Source organism: Oncorhynchus masou, unplaced genomic scaffold, assembly GCF_036934945.1.
Source record: "Oncorhynchus masou masou isolate Uvic2021 unplaced genomic scaffold, UVic_Omas_1.1 unplaced_scaffold_919, whole genome shotgun sequence".
In the NCBI taxonomy this organism is placed as follows: Eukaryota; Metazoa; Chordata; class Actinopteri; order Salmoniformes; family Salmonidae; genus Oncorhynchus; species Oncorhynchus masou.
Window position 1 is genome coordinate 133,551 of NW_027015667.1, and position 18,952 is coordinate 152,502.

Sequence of the window (18,952 nt, forward strand, 5' to 3'; positions counted from 1 at the left end):
TTCCCTTGTTCCCCATTATTATTTGCACCTGTGCCTCGTTTCCCCTGATTGTATTTAAACCCTTAGTTTCCCTCAGTTCTGTGCTCTGTGTTTGTATGTTAGCACCCAGCCCTAGTGTTCTGTGTATTCTTGTCGATTCCGGTGGATGCTCTTGTGGAATTCTGTTTTTGTTTTTGAGTATCTCTTGAGGCTTTTTTGTGCTATTCCTACCACCTTTTGGATTTGCCAATTTTGTATTGAAGGACTTCTCCTTTTTACTTTATTAAATACACCGTCTTAAGTACTGCTGTGTCTGCCTCATCTTCTGGGTTCTGCTGACTATTCGTGGCTCAGTTGGTTAAGTGACGGTTTCTCACTCCGGAGACCCAGGTTCGTAACCGGGTCCTGACACACTCCTATCCAAAGCGACTTACAGGAGCAATTGAGGTTCAGTGCCTTGCTCAAGGGCACAATAACATATTATTATTATTATTATTATTATTATTGTATTTTTCTGTCCCTTATTTCTCCCCAGTTCAGTGGTTTCTAATTGGTAATTAGTAATAACTAGTATCTAATTGGTAATTAGTAATAACTAGTATCTAATTGGTAATTAGTAATAACTAGTATCTAATTGGTAATTAGTAATAACTAGTATCTAATTGGTAGTTAGTAATAACTAGTATCTAATTGGTAATTAGTAATAACTAGTATCTAATTGGTAGTTGGTAATAACTAGTATGTAATTGGTAGTTAGTAATAACTAGTATCTAATTGGTAGTTAGTAATAACTAGTATCTAATTGGTAGTTAGTAATAACTAGTATCTAATTGGTAGTTAGTAATAACTAGTATCTAATTGGTAATTAGTAATAACTAGTATCTAATTGGTAATTAGTAATAACTAGTATCTAATTGGTAATTAGTAATAACTAGTATCTAATTGGTAATTAGTAATAACTAGTATCTAATTGGTAGTTAGTAATAACTAGTATCTAATTGGTAATTAGTAATAACTAGTATCTAATTGGTAATTAGTAATAACTAGTATCTAATTGGTAATTAGTAATAACTAGTATCTAATTGGTAATTAGTAATAACTAGTATCTAATTGGTAATTAGTAATAACTAGTATATAATTGGTAATTAGTAATAACTAGTATCTAATTGGTAATTAGTAATAACTAGTATCTAATTGGTAATTAGTAATAACTAGTATCTAATTGGTAATTAGTAATAACTAGTATCTAATTGGTAATTAGTAATAACTAGTATCTAATTGGTAATTAGTAATAACTAGTATCTAATTGGTAGTTACAGTCTTGTCTCATTGCTGCAACTCCCCTACGGACTCGGGGGAGATGAAGGTCGAGAGCCATGCGTCCTCTGAAGCACGACCCTACCAAGCCGCACTGCTTCTTGACACAACACCCGCTTAACCCGGGAAGCCAGTCGCACCAATGTGTCGGACGCTGGGCCAATTGGGCGCCGCCCCATGGGTCTCCTGGTCGCGGCTGGCTGCTACAGAGCCTGGACTCAAACCAGGTTCTCTAGTGGCACAGCCTTAGACCACTGAGACAGAGCCTGGACTCAAACCAGGTTCTCTAGTGGCACAGCCTTAGACCACTGAGACAGAGCCTGGACTCAAACCAGGTTCTCTAGTGGCACAGCCTGAGACCACTGAGACAGAGCCTGGACTCAAACCAGGTTCTCTAGTGGCACAGCCTTAGACCACTGAGACAGAGCCTGGACTCAAACCAGGTTCTCTAGTGGCACAGCCTTAGACCACTGAGACAGAGCCTGGACTCAAACCAGGTTCTCTAGTGGCACAGCCTTAGACCACTGAGACAGAGCCTGGACTCAAACCAGGTTCTCTAGTGGCACAGCCTTAGACCACTGAGACAGAGCCTGGACTCAAACCAGGTTCTCTAGTGGCACAGCCTTAGACCACTGAGACAGAGCCTGGACTCAAACCAGGTTCTCTAGTGGCACAGCCTTAGACCACTGAGACAGAGCCTGGACTCAAACCAGGTTCTCTAGTGGCACAGCCTTAGACCACTGAGACAGAGCCTGGACTCAAACCAGGTTCTCTAGTGGCACAGCCTTAGACCACTGAGACAGAGCCTGGACTCAAACCAGGTTCTCTAGTGGCACAGCCTGAGACCACTGAGACAGAGCCTGGACTCAAACCAGGTTCTCTAGTGGCACAGCCTTAGACCACTGAGACAGAGCCTGGACTCAAACCAGGTTCTCTAGTGGCACAGCCTTAGACCACTGAGACAGAGCCTGGACTCAAACCAGGTTCTATAGTGGCACAGCCTTAGACCACTGAGACAGAGCCTGGACTCAAACCAGGTTCTCTAGTGGCACAGCCTTAGACCACTGAGACAGAGCCTGGACTCAAACCAGGTTCTCTAGTGGCACAGCCTTAGACCACTGAGACAGAGCCTGGACTCAAACCAGGTTCTCTAGTGGCACAGCCTGAGACCACTGAGACAGAGCCTGGACTCAAACCAGGTTCTCTAGTGGCACAGCCTTAGACCACTGAGACAGAGCCTGGACTCAAACCAGGTTCTCTAGTGGCACAGCCTTAGACCACTGAGACAGAGCCTGGACTCAAACCAGGTTCTCTAGTGGCACAGCCTGAGACCACTGAGACAGAGCCTGGACTCAAACCAGGTTCTCTAGTGGCACAGCCTTAGACCACTGCGCCACTCGGGAGGCCCATGTATAGGGGTCTATGGACCACTGTGTGATCTGGGGGCTGCTGAGTGAGAAATATAATTTTCTGATAACAATAATCCTTTATCCAGCAGGCTTCACCCGGGTATCTCTCACAGCCCTCTCTGGCAGGAGACAGGGGCTAACATACAGTACAGAACAGCCCTCTCTGGCAGGAGACAGGGGCTAACATACAGTACAGAACAGCCCTCTCTGGCAGGAGACAGGGGCTAACATACAGTACAGAACAGCCCTCTCTGGCAGGAGACAGGGGCTAACATACAGTACAGAACAGCCCTCTCTGGCAGGAGACAGGGGCTAACATACAGTACAGAACAGCCCTCTCTGGCAGGAGACAGGGGCTAACATACAGTACAGAACAGCCCTCTCTGGCAGGAGACAGGGGCTAACATACAGTACAGAACAGCCCTCTCTGGCAGGAGACAGGGGCTAACATACAGTACAGAACAGCTCTCTCTGGCAGGAGACAGGGGCTAACATACAGTACAGAACAGCCCTCTCTGGCAGGAGACAGGGGCTAACATACAGTACAGAACAGCCCTCTCTGGCAGGAGACAGGGGCTAACATACAGTACAGAACAGCCCTCTCTGGCAGGAGACAGGGGCTAACATACAGTACAGAACAGCCCTCTCTGGCAGGAGACAGGGGCTAACATACAGTACAGAACAGCCCTCTCTGGCAGGAGACAGGGGCTAACATACAGTACAGAACAGCTCTCTCTGGCAGGAGACAGGGGCTAACATACAGTACACAACAGCCCTCTCTAGCAGGAGACAGGGGCTAACATACAGTACAGAACAGCCCTCTCTGGCAGGAGACAGGGGCTAACATACAGTACAGAACAGCTCTCTCTGGCAGGAGACAGGGGCTAACATACAGTACAGAACAGCTCTCTCTGGCAGGAGACAGGGGCTAACATACAGTACAGAACAGCTCTCTCTGGCAGGAGACAGGGGCTAACATACAGTACAGAACAGCCCTCTCTGGCAGGAGACAGGGACTAACATACAGTACAGAACAGTCCTCTCTGGCAGGAGACAGGGGCTAACATACAGTACAGAACAGCCCTCTCTGGCAGGAGACAGGGGCTAACATACAGTACAGAACAGCCCTCTCTGGCAGGAGACAGGGGCTAACATACAGTACAGAACAGCTCTCTCTGGTAGGAGACAGGGGCTAACATACAGTACAGAACAGCTCTCTCTGGCAGGAGACAGGGGCTAACATACAGTACACAACAGCCCTCTCTGGCAGGAGACAGGGGCTAACATACAGTACAGAACAGCCCTCTCTGGCAGGAGACAGGGGCTAACATACAGTACAGAACAGCTCTCTCTGGCAGGAGACAGGGGCTAACATACAGTACAGAACAGCCCTCTCTGGCAGGAGACAGGGGCCAACATACAGTACAGAACAGCCCTCTCTGGCAGGAGACAGGGGCTAACATACAGTACAGAACAGCACTGTGTAGTCTAGTACCTTCCAGAATGCTTACATTTGTTCTAGAATATAGTTCAGACTACTGTTAGAATGTAGTTCTCAGAGACAGGATAGTAACAGGCTACTGTTAGAATGTAGTTCTCAGAGACATGAGGTAACAGGCTACTGTTAGAATGTAGTTCTCAGAGACAGGATAGTAACAGGCTACTGTTAGAATGGAGTTCTCAGAGACAGGATAGTAACAGGCTACTGTTAGAATGGAGTTCTCAGAGACAGGACAGTAACAGGCTACTGTTAGAATGTAGTTCTCAGAGAGAGGATAGTAACAGGCTACTGTTAGAATGTAGTTCTCAGAGACATGCGGTAACAGGCTACTGTTAGAATGGAGTTCTCAGAGACGGGATAGTAACAAGCTACTGTTAGAATGTAGTTCTCAGAGACAGGATAGAAACAGGCTACTGTTAGAATGGAGTTCTCAGAGACATGCGGTAACAGGCTACTGTTAGAATGTAGTTCTCAGAGACAGGATAGTAACAGGCTACTGTTAGAATGTAGTTCTCAGAGACAGGATAGTAACAGGCTACTGTTAGAATGGAGTTCTCAGAGACAGGATAGTAACAGGCTACTGTTAGAATGGAGTTCTCAGAGACAGGATAGTAACAGGCTACTGTTAGAATGGAGTTCTCAGAGACAGGATAGTAACAGGCTACTGTTAGAATGATATCATGAAGTTACAATCAAATGGTTTCAAGTTCTGTACTGATCTTCTGACATCCTAACAGCAGCCTCTTCTCATCGATCTGAATGTTGGACATATCTAGAGAACTCCTCTCATCTCAAGGTCCAGGAAATGGAAGCTTGGTCCCATTCCACCAACAACACAGGAAGGACAGACCGGCTAGCTGGACGGACGGACAGACAGACAGATTTTGAGTACCAGTCAATAAACAGTTGGAAGATTCAACAGCATGAGGTTATCTTGCCTTCTTTCCAAGCTTTACTATCTGTGTCCTTCACCTGAAAGATACTGGATGTCTATAGGACACTACTTCTAGTGATATGAGGATATAGGACACTACTCCTAGTGATATGAGGATATAGGACACTACTCCTAGTGATATGAGGATATAGGACACTACTTCTAGTGATATGAGGATATAGGACACTACTCCTAGTGATATGAGGATATATGACACTACTTCTAGTGATATGAGGATATAGGACACTACTTCTAGTGATATGAGGATATAGGACACTACTTCTAGTGATATGAGGATATAGGACACTACTTCTAGGGATATGAGGATATAGGACACTACTCCTAGAGATATGAGGATATAGGCGCTACTTCTAGGGATATGAGGATATCTGTAGGACATTCTGATCTAGTCATGTGATACATTACAGACAGGACAGTACCAGTTTGGACAGATATGATTCATAGCACCAGTCTGGACAGATTTGACTCATTACAGACAGGATCGAACCAGTCTGGACAGAGGGATGGAGTGTGATATGACTCATTACAGACAGGATCGAACCAGTCTGGACAGATATGACTCATTACAGACAGGATCGAACCAGTCTGGACAGAGGGATGGAGTGTGATATGGGTGATCTGAGTCTACTAATCACACAGCAGTTGAAGTTGAGTGTCTGTAATCACACTTGGTCGTGGCTCAGTAGATGAGACTAACAGCTGAGTCATCATATCAATAAAAATCAAATGTTCTTTGTCTCCACTGCTTACGAGCCCTTTCCAACGATGCAGAGTTGAAACTTCTGTTTCAACAGAATACTCACAGTCATTAACCATCTAGATGAGGCCTCCTCCATGACACACACACACACACACACACACACACACACACACACACACACACACACACACACACACACACACACACACACACACACACACACACACACACACACACACACACACACACACACACACACAACACACGCATACCACAGACTTCTGTTTTCAACAGAAACTCACAGTCATTATTAACCATCTAGATGAGGCCTCCTCCATGACACACACACACCACAGGCGACGGGGGCGCAGACACACACACACACACACACACACCACAGGCAAGGGGGGCACAGACACGAGCGTGAGATCATGCATCACTTATGACACGAAATTAATAAGCTGATCTGATTGGCAGAATGATAATAACCAGCCAATGAAATGCTATGACACTTCTCTCTCTCTGTCTCTCTCTCCCTCCTCTCTCTCTCCCTCCTTCTCTTCCTCCTCCCTCCCTCCTCTCTCTCTCCCTCCTTCTCTCCCTCCTTCCCTCCCTCCCTCTCTCCCTCCTTCTCTTCCTCCTCTCTCCCTCCCTCCTTCTCTTCCTCCTCTCTCTCTCCCTCCTTCCCTCCCTCCTCTCACCCTCCCTCCTTCTCTTCCTCCTCCCTCCCTCCCTCCCTCCTCTCTCTCCCCCTCCTTCTCTCCCTCTCTCTCTCCCTCCCTCCTTCTCTTCCCCCCTCCCTCCCTCCTCTCTCTCCCTCCTTCTCTTCCTCCTCCCTCTCTCCCTCCTTCTCTTCCCCCTCCCTCTCTCCCTCCTCTCTCCCTCCCTTCTCTCCCTCCTCTCTCTCCCCCTCCTTATCTTCCTCCCCTCTCTCCCTCCCTCCCTATTCTCTCTCTCCCTCCCTCCCTCCTCTCTCCCTCCCTCCTCTCTCCCCCTCTCTCCCTCCCTCTCTCCCTCCTTCTCTTCCCCCTCCCTCCCTCCCTCCCTCCCTCTCTCTCCCTCCTTCTCTTCCTCCTCCCTCTCTCCTCCTTCTCTTCCCCCTCCCTCCTCTATCCCTCCCCCTCTCTCTCCCCCTCCTTCTCTTCCTCCTCTCTCTCCTTCTATCCCTCCTTCTTTTCCTCCTCTCTCCCTCCCTCCCTCCTCTCTCTCTCTCTCCCTCCCTCCCTCCTCACTCTCTCCCTCCCTCCTCTCTCTCCTCCCTCCTTCTCTTCCTCCCTCTCCCTCCCTCCTCCCCTCCCTCCTCACTCTCTCCCTCCCTCCCTCTCTCCCTCCCTCCCTCCCTCCTCTCTCTCTCCCTCCTTCTCTCCCTCCTTCTCTTCCTCCCTCTCCCTCCCTCCCTCCCCTCCTTCTTCTTCCTCATCTCTCTCCTTCTCTTCCTCCTCTCTCTCTCCTCTTCCTCCCTCTCTCCCTCCCTCCTCTCTCCCTCCTTCTCTCCCTCCTCTCTCTCTCCCTTCCTCCTCTCTCCCTCCTTCCTCTCTCTCTCTCCCTCCCTCCTTCCTCTCTCCCTCCTTCTCTCTCTCCCTCCTCTCTCTCTCCCTCCTTCTCTTCCTCCTCCCTCGCTCCTCTCTCTCTCCCTCCTTCTCTCCCTCCTTCCCTCCCTCCCTCTCTCCCTCCTTCTCTTCCTCCCTCTCTCCCTCCCTCCTTCTCTTCCTCTCTCTCTCTCCCTCCTTCCCTCCCTCCTCTCACCCTCCCTCCTTCTCTTCCTCCTCCCTCCCTCCCTCCCTCTCTCCCCCTCCTCTCTCCCTCCCTCCCTCCCTCCTCCTCTCTCCCTCCCTCTCTCTCTCCCTCCCTCCTTCTCTTCCCCCTCCCTCCCTCCTCTCTCTCCCTCCTCTCTCTCCCTCCTTCTCTTCCTCCTCCCTCTCTCCCTCCTTCTCTTCCCCCCTCCCTCCCTCCCTCCCTCTCTCCCTCCTTCTCTCCCTCCTCTCTCTCCCCCTCCTTATCTTCCTCCCCTCTCTCCTTCCCCTCCATATTCTCTCTCTCCCCCTCCCCCTCCCTCCTCTCTCCCTCCCTCCTCTCTCCCTCCTCTCTCCCTCCCTCTCTCCCTCCTTCTCTTCCCCCTCCCTCCCTCCCTCCCTCCCCCTCTCTCTCCCTCCCTTCTCTTCCTCCTCCCTCTCTCCCTCCTTCTCTTCCCCCTCCCTCCTCTATCCCTCCCCTCCCTCTCTCCCCCTCCTTCTCTTCCTCCTCTCTCTCCTTCTATCCCTCCTTTCTTTCCTCCTCTCTCCCCCTCCCTCCCCCTCTCTCTCTCTCTCTCCCTCCCTCCCTCCCTCCTCTCTCTCTCCCTCCTTCTCTTCCTCCTCTCTCCCTCCCTCTCCCCTCCCTCCTCACTCTCTCCCTCCCTCCTCTCTCTCCCTCCCTCCCTCCCTCCTCTCTCTCTCCCTCCTTCTCTCCCTCCTTCTCTTCCTCCTCTCTCCCTCCCTCCCTCCCTCCTTCTCTTCCTCATCTCTCTCCTTCTCTTCCTCCTCTCTCTCTCCTCTTCCTCCTCTCTCCCTCCCTCCTCTCTCCCTCCTTCTCTCCCTCCTCTCTCTCTCCCTTCCTCCTCTCTCCCTCCTTCCTCTCTCTCTCCCTCCCTCCTTCCTCTCTCCCTCCTTCTCTCCCTCCTCTCCCTCCTCTCTCCCTCCTTCTCTCCCTCCTCTCTCTCTCCCTCCTTCTCTTCCCCCTCCCTCCCCCCTCCTCTCTCTCCTTATCTTCCTCCTCTATCCCCCCTCCCTCCCTCCTCTCTCCCTCCTTCTCTTCCTCCTCTCTCTCTCCCTTCCTCCTCTCTCTCTCCTTCTCTTCCTCCTCCCTCCCTCCCTCCCTCCCTCCTCCTCTCTCCCTCCCTCCTCCCCCTCAATGTTTATGGCTATCAGTCTTTCTCCCCACGTCACCTCACGTCTCCGTACACCACCCAGTGTAATTCAAATGAAGGGTTTCCAGTAGAATAAACAGTGTTCATGAGGACGGGGTAAATACATCCCACTGAGGCATGAAATTAATTAGACAACAGCATATAGGAGCAGAACAGAACAGGAGCACAACAGAGCAGAGCGGAACAGAGCAGAGAATAGAACAGAGCAGAGAACAGAACAGAGAACAGAACAGAGAACAGAACAGAGAACAGAACAGAACTGAGAACAGAACAGAACAGAACAGAGAACAGAACAGAACAGAGAACAGAACAGAGAAAGGGAACTGAGAACAGAGAACAGAACAGAGAAAGGGAACTGAGAACAGAACAGAACAGAACAGAGAACAGAACAGAACAGAACAGAGAACAGAACAGAGAACAGAACAGAGAAAGGGAACTGAGAACAGAGAACAGAACAGAGAACAGAACAGAGAAAGGTAACTGAGAACCTGGCCCGGGGCTCCGTCAAACCGCCATCAGTCACAGTCGGGTGAAATCCATCAGGTAAATGATATCTAAGTTACACAACGTTAAGGCTGGAGATCAATATTCCTCACGGCGGCTCAGCATTGAGCTGCTGCTTCAGAAGACATGAAGCCATGGGTTGTGGGTTGTCATCCAACACATTCTGCTGAGTCACATAGGGAACGTATTTAGGGCTGACCTGGGATCAGGACATAATCTAGTGGTCAGGTCAGACACTGTTATAGAGACACTGTGCCATCCAACACATTCTGCCTGGTCACATAGGGAACGTATTTAGGGCTGACCTGGGATCAAGACATAATCTAGTGGTCAGGTCAGACACTGTTATAGAGACACTGTGCCATCCAACACATTCTGCTGAGTCACATAGGGAACGTATTTAGGGCTGATCTGGGATCAGGACATAATATAGTGGTCAGGTCAGACACTGTTATAGAGACACTGTGTCATCCAACACATTCTGCTGAGTCACATAGGGAACGTATTTAGGGCTGACCTGGGATCAAGACATAATCTAGTGGTCAGGTCAGACACTGTTATAGAGACACTGTGTCATCCAACACATTCTGCTGAGTCACATAGGGAACGTATTTAGGGCTGACCTGGGATCAGGACATAGTCTAGTCGAGTGAGACACTATAGCATTCTGCTGAGTCACATATGGACTCCATCCAGGACTGCATCGATTTAATTAAATATCTCTGTGTGTTGCCAACTGTAAAATAATTCAACGTGGGGATTGAACTTGATCATAATAAACACATTTTAGGGGCCATAACGTCCGTCACATTTTATGCGGGTTTGGCCGTTCTGCTGATTGTAATTTCCATAGGCTTTCTAGGTCAGACCAGGGTTTATTGGCCTGGTGACTTCACGCTCCAGACCGGACACTGGGGGCCGGACACTGGGGGCCTGGTGACTTCACGCTCCAGACCGGACACTGGGGGCCTGGTGACTTCACGCTCCAGACCGGACACTGGGGGCCTGGTGACTTCACGCTCCAGACCGGACACTGGGGGCCTAGTGACTTCACGCTCCAGACCGGACACTGGGGGCCTAGTGACTTCACACTCCAGACCGGACACTGGGGGCCTAGTGACTTCACGCTCCAGACAGGACACTGGGGGCCTGGTGACTTCACGCTCCAGACCGGACACTGGGGACCTGGTGACTTCACGCTCCAGACCGGACACTGGGGGCCTGGTGACTTCACGCTCCAGACCGGACACTGGCGGCCTGGTGACTTCACGCTCCAGACCGGACACTGGGGGCCTAGTGACTTCACGCTTCAGACCAGACACTGGGGGCCTAGTGACTTCACGCTCCAGACCGGACACTGGGGGCCTGGTGACTTCACGCTTCAGACCAGACACTGGGGGCCTGGTGACTTCACGCTTCAGACCGGACACTGGGGGCCTAGTGACTTCACGCTTCAGACCAGACACTGGGGGCATGGTGACTTCACGCTTCAGACCAGACACTGGGGGCCTGGTGACTTCACGCTCCAGACCGGACACTGGGGGCCTAGTGACTTCACGCTCCAGACCGGACACTGGGGGCCTGGTGACTTCACGCTTCAGACCAGACACTGGGGGCCTGGTGACTCCACGCTCACAACCGGACACTGGGGGCCTGGTGACTTCACGCTCCAGACCGGACACTGGGGGCCTGGTGACTTCACGCTCCAGACCGGACACTGGGGGCCTGGTGACTTCACGCTCCAGACCGGACACTGGGGGCCTGGTGACTTCACGCTCCAGACCGGACACTGGGGACCTGGTGACTTCACGCTCCAGACCGGACACTGGGGGCCTAGTGACTTCACGCTCCAGACCGGACACTGGGGGCTTAGTGACTTCACGCTCCAGACCGGACACTGGGGGCCGGACACTGGGGGCCTGGTGACTTCACGCTCCAGACCGGACACTGGGGGCCTGGTGACTTCACGCTCCAGACCGGACACTGGGGGCCTGGTGACTTCACGCTCCAGACCGGACACTGGGGGCCTGGTGACTTCACGCTCCAGACCGGACACTGGGGGCGTAGTGACTTCACGCTCCAGACCGGACACTGGGGGCCTGGTGACTTCACGCTCCAGACCGGACACTGGGGGCCTAGTGACTTCACGCTTCAGACCAGACACTGGGGGCCTGGTGACTTCACGCTCCAGACCGGACACTGGGGGCCTGGTGACTTCACGCTTCAGACCGGACACTGGGGGCCTGGTGAAGACCTGCAGGATTTAAATACCGGTCTACTGCTGTGATATATTACCAAGACTGACCTGAGATCAGTCTAATGTAGATGAAATCACCATCACATAAGATGTGGGTGCGTCACAGGAGGCTGGTGGCACCTATTTTGGGGGAGGAAGGGGTTGTGGTAAAGGCAGGGGTGGAATAGTTTCTATGGGTTGGATACCATTCCATCGGCTCCGTTCCAGCCATTATTATGAGCGGTCCTTCATTTAGCAGCGTCCACGGGGGTGTGTGTGTGTGTGTGTGTGTGTGTGTGTGTGTGTGTGTGTGTGTGTGTGTGTGTGTGTGTGTGTGTGTGTGTGTGTGTGTGTGTGTGTGTGTGTCTCTCTCCAGATCAAAGTGTAATCCATCCAGAGGAAGTCAGACACTGGCCTCTAGGGAGAACATGAAACCCATGAATCCTCCGCAGGGGGAGAGCAACCAGCCAGTGTCCGTGAGCCTTATTCCCTATATAGAACACTACTGTTGACCAGAGCCCTATTCCCTATATAGAACACTACTGTTGACCAGAGCCCTATTCCCTATATAGAACACTACTGTTGACCAGAGCCCTATTCCCTATATAGAACACTACTGTTGACCAGAGACCTATTCCCTATATAGAACACTACTGTTGACCAGAGCCCTATTCCCTATATAGAACACTACTGTTGACCAGAGCCCTATTCCCTATATAGAACACTACTGTTGACCAGAGCCCTATTCCCTATATAGAACACTACTGTTGACCAGAGACCTATTCCCTATATAGAACACTACTGTTGACCAGAGCCCTATTCCCTATATAGAACACTACTGTTGACCAGAGCCCTATTCCCTATATAGAACACTACTGTTGACCAGAGCCCTATTCCCTATATAGAACACTACTGTTGACCAGAGCCCTATTCTCTATATAGAACACTACTTTTGACCAGGGCCCTATTCCCTATATAGAACACTATTGTTGACCAGAGCCCTATTCTCTATATAGAACACTACCTTTGACCAGAGCCCTATTCCCTATATAGGGCCCTATTCCATTTATAGTGCCCTACATTAAACCAGGGCCCTATTCCATTTATAGTGCCCTACATTTAACCAGGGCCCTATTCCATTTATAGTGCCCTACATTTAACCAGGGCCCTATTCCATTTGTAGTGCCCTACATTTAACCAGGGCCCTATTCCATTTGTAGTGCCCTACATTTAACCAGGGCCCTATTCCATTTATAGTGCCCTACATTTAACCAGGGCCCTATTCCATTTGTAGTGCCCTACATTTAACCAGGGCCCTATTCCATTTGTAGTGCCCTACATTTAACCAGGGCCCTATTCCATTTATAGTGCCCTACATTTACCCAGGGCCCTATTCCATTTATAGTGCCCTACATTTAACCAGGGCCCTATTCCATTTGTAGTGCCCTACATTTAACCAGGGCCCTATTCAATTTATAGTGCCCTACATTTGACCAGGGCCCTATTCCATTTATAGTGCCCTACATTTACCCAGGGCCCTATTCCATTTATAGTGCCCTACATTTAACCAGGGCCCTATTCCATTTATAGTGCCCTACATTTAACCAGGGCCCTATTCCATTTATAGTGCCCTACATTTAACCAGGGCCCTATTCCATTTATAGTGCCCTACATTTACCCAGGGCCCTATTCCATTTATAGTGCCCTACATTTACCCAGGGCCCTATTCCATTTATAGTGCCCTACATTTACCCAGGGCCCTATTCCATTTATAGTGCCCTACATTTACCCAGGGCCCTATTCCATTTATAGTGCCCTACATTAACCAGGGCCCTAATTTATAGTGCCCAGGGCCCTATTCCATTTATAGTGCCCTACATTTACCCAGGGCCCTATTCCATTTATAGTGCCCTACATTTACCCAGGGCCCTATTCCATTTATAGTGCCCTACATTTAACCAGGGCCCTATTCCATTTATAGTGCCCTACATTTACCCAGGGCCCTATTCCATTTATAGTGCCCTACATTTACCCAGGGCCCTATTCCATTTATAGTGCCCTATATTTACCCAGGGCCCTATTCCATTTATAGTGCCCTACATTTACCCAGGGCCCTATTCCATTTATAGTGCCCTACATTTAACCAGGGCCCTATTCCATTTATAGTGCCCTACATTTACCCAGGGCCCTATTCCATTTATAGTGCCCTACATTTACCCAGGGCCCTATTCCATTTATAGTGCCCTACATTTACCCAGGGCCCTATTCCATTTGTAGTGCCCTACATTTACCCAGGGCCCTATTCCATTTGTAGTGCCCTACATTTACCCAGGGCCCTATTCCATTTGTAGTTCCCTACATTTACCCAGGGCCCTATTCCATTTCTAGTGCCCTACATTTACCCAGGGCCCTATTCCATTTGTAGTGCCCTACATTTACCCAGGGCCCTATTCCATTTCTAGTGCCCTACATTTACCCAGGGCCCTATTCCATTTGTAGTGCCCTACATTTACCCAGGGCCCTATTCCATTTATAGTGCCCTACATTTACCCAGGGCCCTATTCCATTTATAGTGCCCTACATTTACCCAGGGCCCTATTCCATTTATAGTGCCCTACATTTAACCAGGGCCCTATTCCATTTGTAGTGCCCTACATTTACCCAGGGCCCTATTCCATTTGTAGTGCCCTACATTTACCCAGGGCCCATAGGGTTCCATTTGGGACATGAACTGTGTGGAAGCAGCCTGTGCAGAACAGTGTCGTCTCCACAGAACAACTTAACATGAATACATGAATAAGGTCAATCTTTCTCCTAACTTATGGTAAGTTTGATATTTAGAACACAACGAATAAAATATATTTTCCAAAAAAAAAAAAAAACTCTTATGTAAAAACAATTAATCTATATTTTGTTTCCCGGGAAAGAAGAAACTCAACAACAAACTTTCAAGTTGTTCCCATTATCAGAACATTGTTCTGTCTCTTTTTTAACCGCCCCCCCCTCCCAGCGAGTCTTCTTGTTGAGGTTTTCTTTGTCGTCGTGTTCTGAATATCTAAACTAGGCTCCTCTCCTGTCTGGGTTCTCGACATCCTCTGGTCTCCTCTCCTGTCTGGGTTCTCAACATCCTCTCTGGTCTCCTCTCCTGTCTGGGTTCTCAACATCCTCTCTGGGCTCCTCTCCTGTCTGGGTTCTCAACATCCTCTCTGGGCTCCTCTCCTGTCTGGGTTCTCAACATCCTCTCTGGGCTCCTCTCCTGTCTGGGTTCTCAACATCTCTCTGGGCTCCTCTCCTGTCTGGGTTCTCAACATTCTCTCTGGTCTCCTCTCCTGTCTGGGTTCTCAACATCCTCTCTGGGCTCCTCTCCTGTCTGGGTTCTCAACATCCTCTCTGGGCTCCCTCTCCTGTCTGGGTTCTCAACATTCTCTCTGGTCTCCTCTCCTGTCTGGGTTCTCAACATCCTCTCTGGTCTCCTCTCCTGTCTGGGTTCTCAACATCCTCTCTGGGCTCCTCTCCTGTCTGGGTTCTCAACATCCTCTCTGGGCTCCTCTCCTGTCTGGGTTCTCAACATCCTCTCTGGGCTCCTCTCCTGTCTGGGTTCTCAACATCCCTCTGGGCTCCTCTCCTGTCTGGGTTCTCAACATCCTCTCTGGGCTCCTCTCCTGTCTGGGTTCTCAACATCCTCTCTGGGCACCTCCCCTGTCTGGTTTCTCAACATCCTCTCTGGGCTCCTCTCCTGTCTACCTGGTGACATTTGGGGATAAACGCTCAACAAACAAAGAGAGAGGAGCTGCAGAGTGGTGGAGAGGATTTGGAAACAGGTGGAGAGGGTGGGGGTAGGGGGGGGGGGGGGTGAGTTTCTAACTAAAGACACAGAGGGGAATGTGAGTTCCTAAATGTAAGATATAGAGGGAAATGTGAGTTTGATGGGACTCGTACAATCTAACGCACCACCAGCCTACACTCACCACTTCCATCTGAAGAGGTGAGTCCCCTGTTCCCTGATCATTGGTAAAACCGTAGCTAGACCCCCACCCCCGCCCCCGCCCCCGCCGCGTGTAGGATGTATGGTGGATTACTGGAGGAATGAGCCAATCACTCTCTCCCTGAAGCCCAGTGTCACCGAAGTGGAGGAGGCAATGTGGGCGACAACTGTCAATTCCACTAACTACAGCCGCCAGTGTTCTGTTATCATAAATACAAAAAACACATTCGGTGAAAACAAGACAGGCAGAAACCTTTGATTGAACTGTTGATTGCAACTTATTAAAAGGCAAATTAGGAATTTCAAAAGGCTTCTATTTCCAAACCCTCATAAATAATACATCAGCTAGATACAGTGGAGTTGTTGTGTTGTTGTGGTCAGAACAGGAAACAGATTCCTCCACCCACCTTCTGGCATCTTAAAGGAGGAAGAGGTTCTTGTCTGACGGTATGAAAGATGTTAAACATTACCAAGGTCCACTCCTTCCAAACCTCCTTTTATTTTCTTCTGCTGTACACAAGGAGAAATAAACAACGGCTTTGGGCAAGATGACCCAGGAGAGTATGTTCCACTGTTGGCCAATCAGTGCCAATGGCTGCTCCCTTCTATAAACTACCACTCGCCCAACTAAACACACATCTTCTCAAACCTTGTTCAAAGCCTAAACCAACAAAAATACAGTTTCCTGAATTTGGACTGAAGTTGAATCCCTCCTGTTAATCTAGAGTTTTGACAAGCAGCAGACATTGGGGGGAGGAGGTTAATCTAGAGTTTTGACAAGCAGCAGACATTGGGGGGAAGAGGTTAATCTAGAGTTTTGACAAGCAGAAGACATTGGGGGGAAGAGGTTAATCTAGAGTTTTGACAAGCAGCAGACATTGGGGGGAAGAGGTTAATCTAGAGTTTTGACAAGCAGCAGACATTGGGAGGAAGAGGTTAATCTAGAGTTTTGACAAGCAGAAGACATCAGTCGGGAATGTTTACTGTTTCCTGTGGAATGTCTCGGAACACACAGAACCCTCGGAACACACAGAACCCTCGGAACACACAGAACCCTCGGAACACACAGAACCATCGGAACACACAGAACCCTCGGAACACACAGAACCCTCGGAACACACAGAACCATCGGAACACACAGAACCCTCGGAACACACAGAAACCTCGGAACACACAGAACCTTCAGAACACAGAACCCTCGGAACACACAGAACCCTCGGAACACACAGAAACCTCGGAACACACAGAACCCTCGGAACACACAGAACCCTCGGAACACACAGAACCTTCACAACACACAGAACCCTCGGAACACACAGAACCATCGGAACACACAGAACCCTCGGAACACACAGAAACCTCGGAACACACAGAACCTTCAGAACACAGAACCCTCGGAACACACAGAACCCTCGGAACACACAGAAACCTCGGAACACACAGAACCCTCGGAACACACAGAACCCTCGGAACACACAGAACCTTCACAACACACAGAACCCTCGGAACACACAGAACCCTCGGAACACACAGAACCCGGACCAAAACAGCTTCGACAACAATTAGGGATAGAAGGAAAACAGAGAGGGAAGGGAGGAGAGAATAACACCTACAGCAGGAAACAAGTGAAATAATGTTTTTGTTTTGAATGGTGGGAGGCTGGGATTTCAAAGTGGAGCCTTTTTTAGACATAGTTGTTGTTTTACACTGTTATATAGAAAGATAGAAACAGGCCCTCTGATTTGATACACTGAACTCTATCAGAGAAGTAGTTGGTGAACCAGGCGAGGCAGTCATTTGAGAAACCAAGGCTGTTGAGTCTGTCAATAAGAATGTGGTGATTGACAGAGTTGAAAGCCTTGGCCAGGTCGGTTGAAAGCCTTGGCCAGGTCGATGAATATGGCTGTACAGTAATGTCTCTTATCGATGGTGGTTATGATATCATTTAGGACCTTGAGTGTGGCTGAGGTGCACAAATGACCAGCTCGGAAACCAGATTGCATAGCGGAGAACCCATTATACTGAAGACAGACCCACCCAGGTACAACCCATTATACTGACCCAGGTACAACCCAATATACTGACCCAGGTACAACCCAATATACTGACCCAGGTACAACCCATTATACTGACCCAGGTACAACCCATTATACTGAAGACAGACCCACCCAGGTACAACCCAATATACTGACCCAGTTACAACCCATTATACTGACCCAGGTACAACCCATTATACTGACCCAGGTACAACCCAATATACTGACCCAGGTACAACCCAATATACTGACCCAGGTACAACCCAATATACTGACCCAGGTACAACCCAATATACTGACCCAGGTACAACCCAATATACTGACCCAGGTACAACCCATTATACTGACCCAGGTACAACCCATTATACTGACCCAGGTACAACCCAATATACTGACCCAGGTACAACCCAATATACTGACCCAGGTACAACCCATTATACTGACCCAGGTACCACCCAATATACTGACCCAGGTACAACCCATTATACTGACCCAGGTACAACCCAATATACTGACCCAGGTACAACCCAATATACTGACCCAGGTACAACCCATTATACTGACCCAGGTACAACCCAATATACTGACCCAGGTACAACCCATTATACTGACCCAGGTACCACCCAATATACTGACCCAGGTACAACCCAATATACTGACCCAGGTACCACCCAATATACTGACCCAGGTACCACCCAATATACTGACCCAGGTACAACCCAATATACTGACCCAGGTACCACCAGGATTCCTAGCAGAGTTGGGTTCAATTCCAGTCTATTCTGGAAGGACACCAGAATTCACTTCCAATTATCTTCAATGCTTTTAAATTGGGACATTTTGGAATTTGAATTGAATTTGACTTTCTTAATTGACCGGAATTGAAATAATTGACTTGAACCCTGATTCCCAGTCCACTGGGCCCCAAGAAAGACTTTCCTTTGTGGGTTCTGCCTCGTTCCATTACCTTCCTCTGACATGATTACAGGCAGAATAAATTCCTTCCTGAGTTTATTAAAGCAGCATTCTGTAGTTGTAAAATCCATTTTCCAACTCGTAAATTATTCATATGCACCCATTGATTCTTGAAGAATATAACTTCTGAATGCCTCTCGAGCGTAATTCTACTGTCGTACCCCATCAGAACCCAAAATATACCTTGTTTTTTTACTCCTATGTTTGTAAATAATAATAAACAAACATTGTATAGCCTCAACATGGTTAAAACTATACATTTGATATCACGGACGGTCAGTCCTTGTATCTATAATTATGTCTATGCATTTAAGAGTAGTTATATTTCTCCAGCTCCATCCGTTTAACTCATTAGCGAAACAGGGGCGGGGGGCACATTTGGTTATTGTTTCAATCAAGGATTACAGCTTTAAAGCTATACATTTTGATATCATAAACACCTCCATTCTA

General features: G+C 49.0%; 2 protein-coding genes across 2 annotated transcripts in view; one reads left to right on the forward strand and one right to left on the reverse strand.

Annotated features, from left to right (window-relative positions):
* LOC135538150 (carbohydrate sulfotransferase 15-like) overlaps positions 1 to 18,952 on the reverse strand; it is a 134,833-nt gene that overhangs the window by 64,956 nt on the left and 50,925 nt on the right. The window lies entirely within an intron of this gene.
* LOC135538149 (repetin-like) lies at positions 1,439 to 11,537 on the forward strand. Its single transcript, XM_064964120.1, has 2 exons — positions 1,439 to 1,523; positions 10,174 to 11,537. Exons 1-2 carry the CDS (start codon positions 1,439 to 1,441, stop codon positions 11,535 to 11,537), a joined length of 1,449 nt encoding a protein of 482 aa, XP_064820192.1.

Excerpts from the sequence above, each read along its gene's own strand:
- LOC135538149 (XM_064964120.1), top strand. The coding sequence starts at position 1,439 with ATGTGTCGGACGCTGGGCCAATTGGGCGCCGCCCCATGGGTCTCCTGG. Across the intron at positions 1,524-10,173 it reads AGAGCCTGGACTCAAACCAG|ACCGGACACTGGGGGCCGGA; the intron begins GTTCTCTAGTGG and ends TTCACGCTCCAG.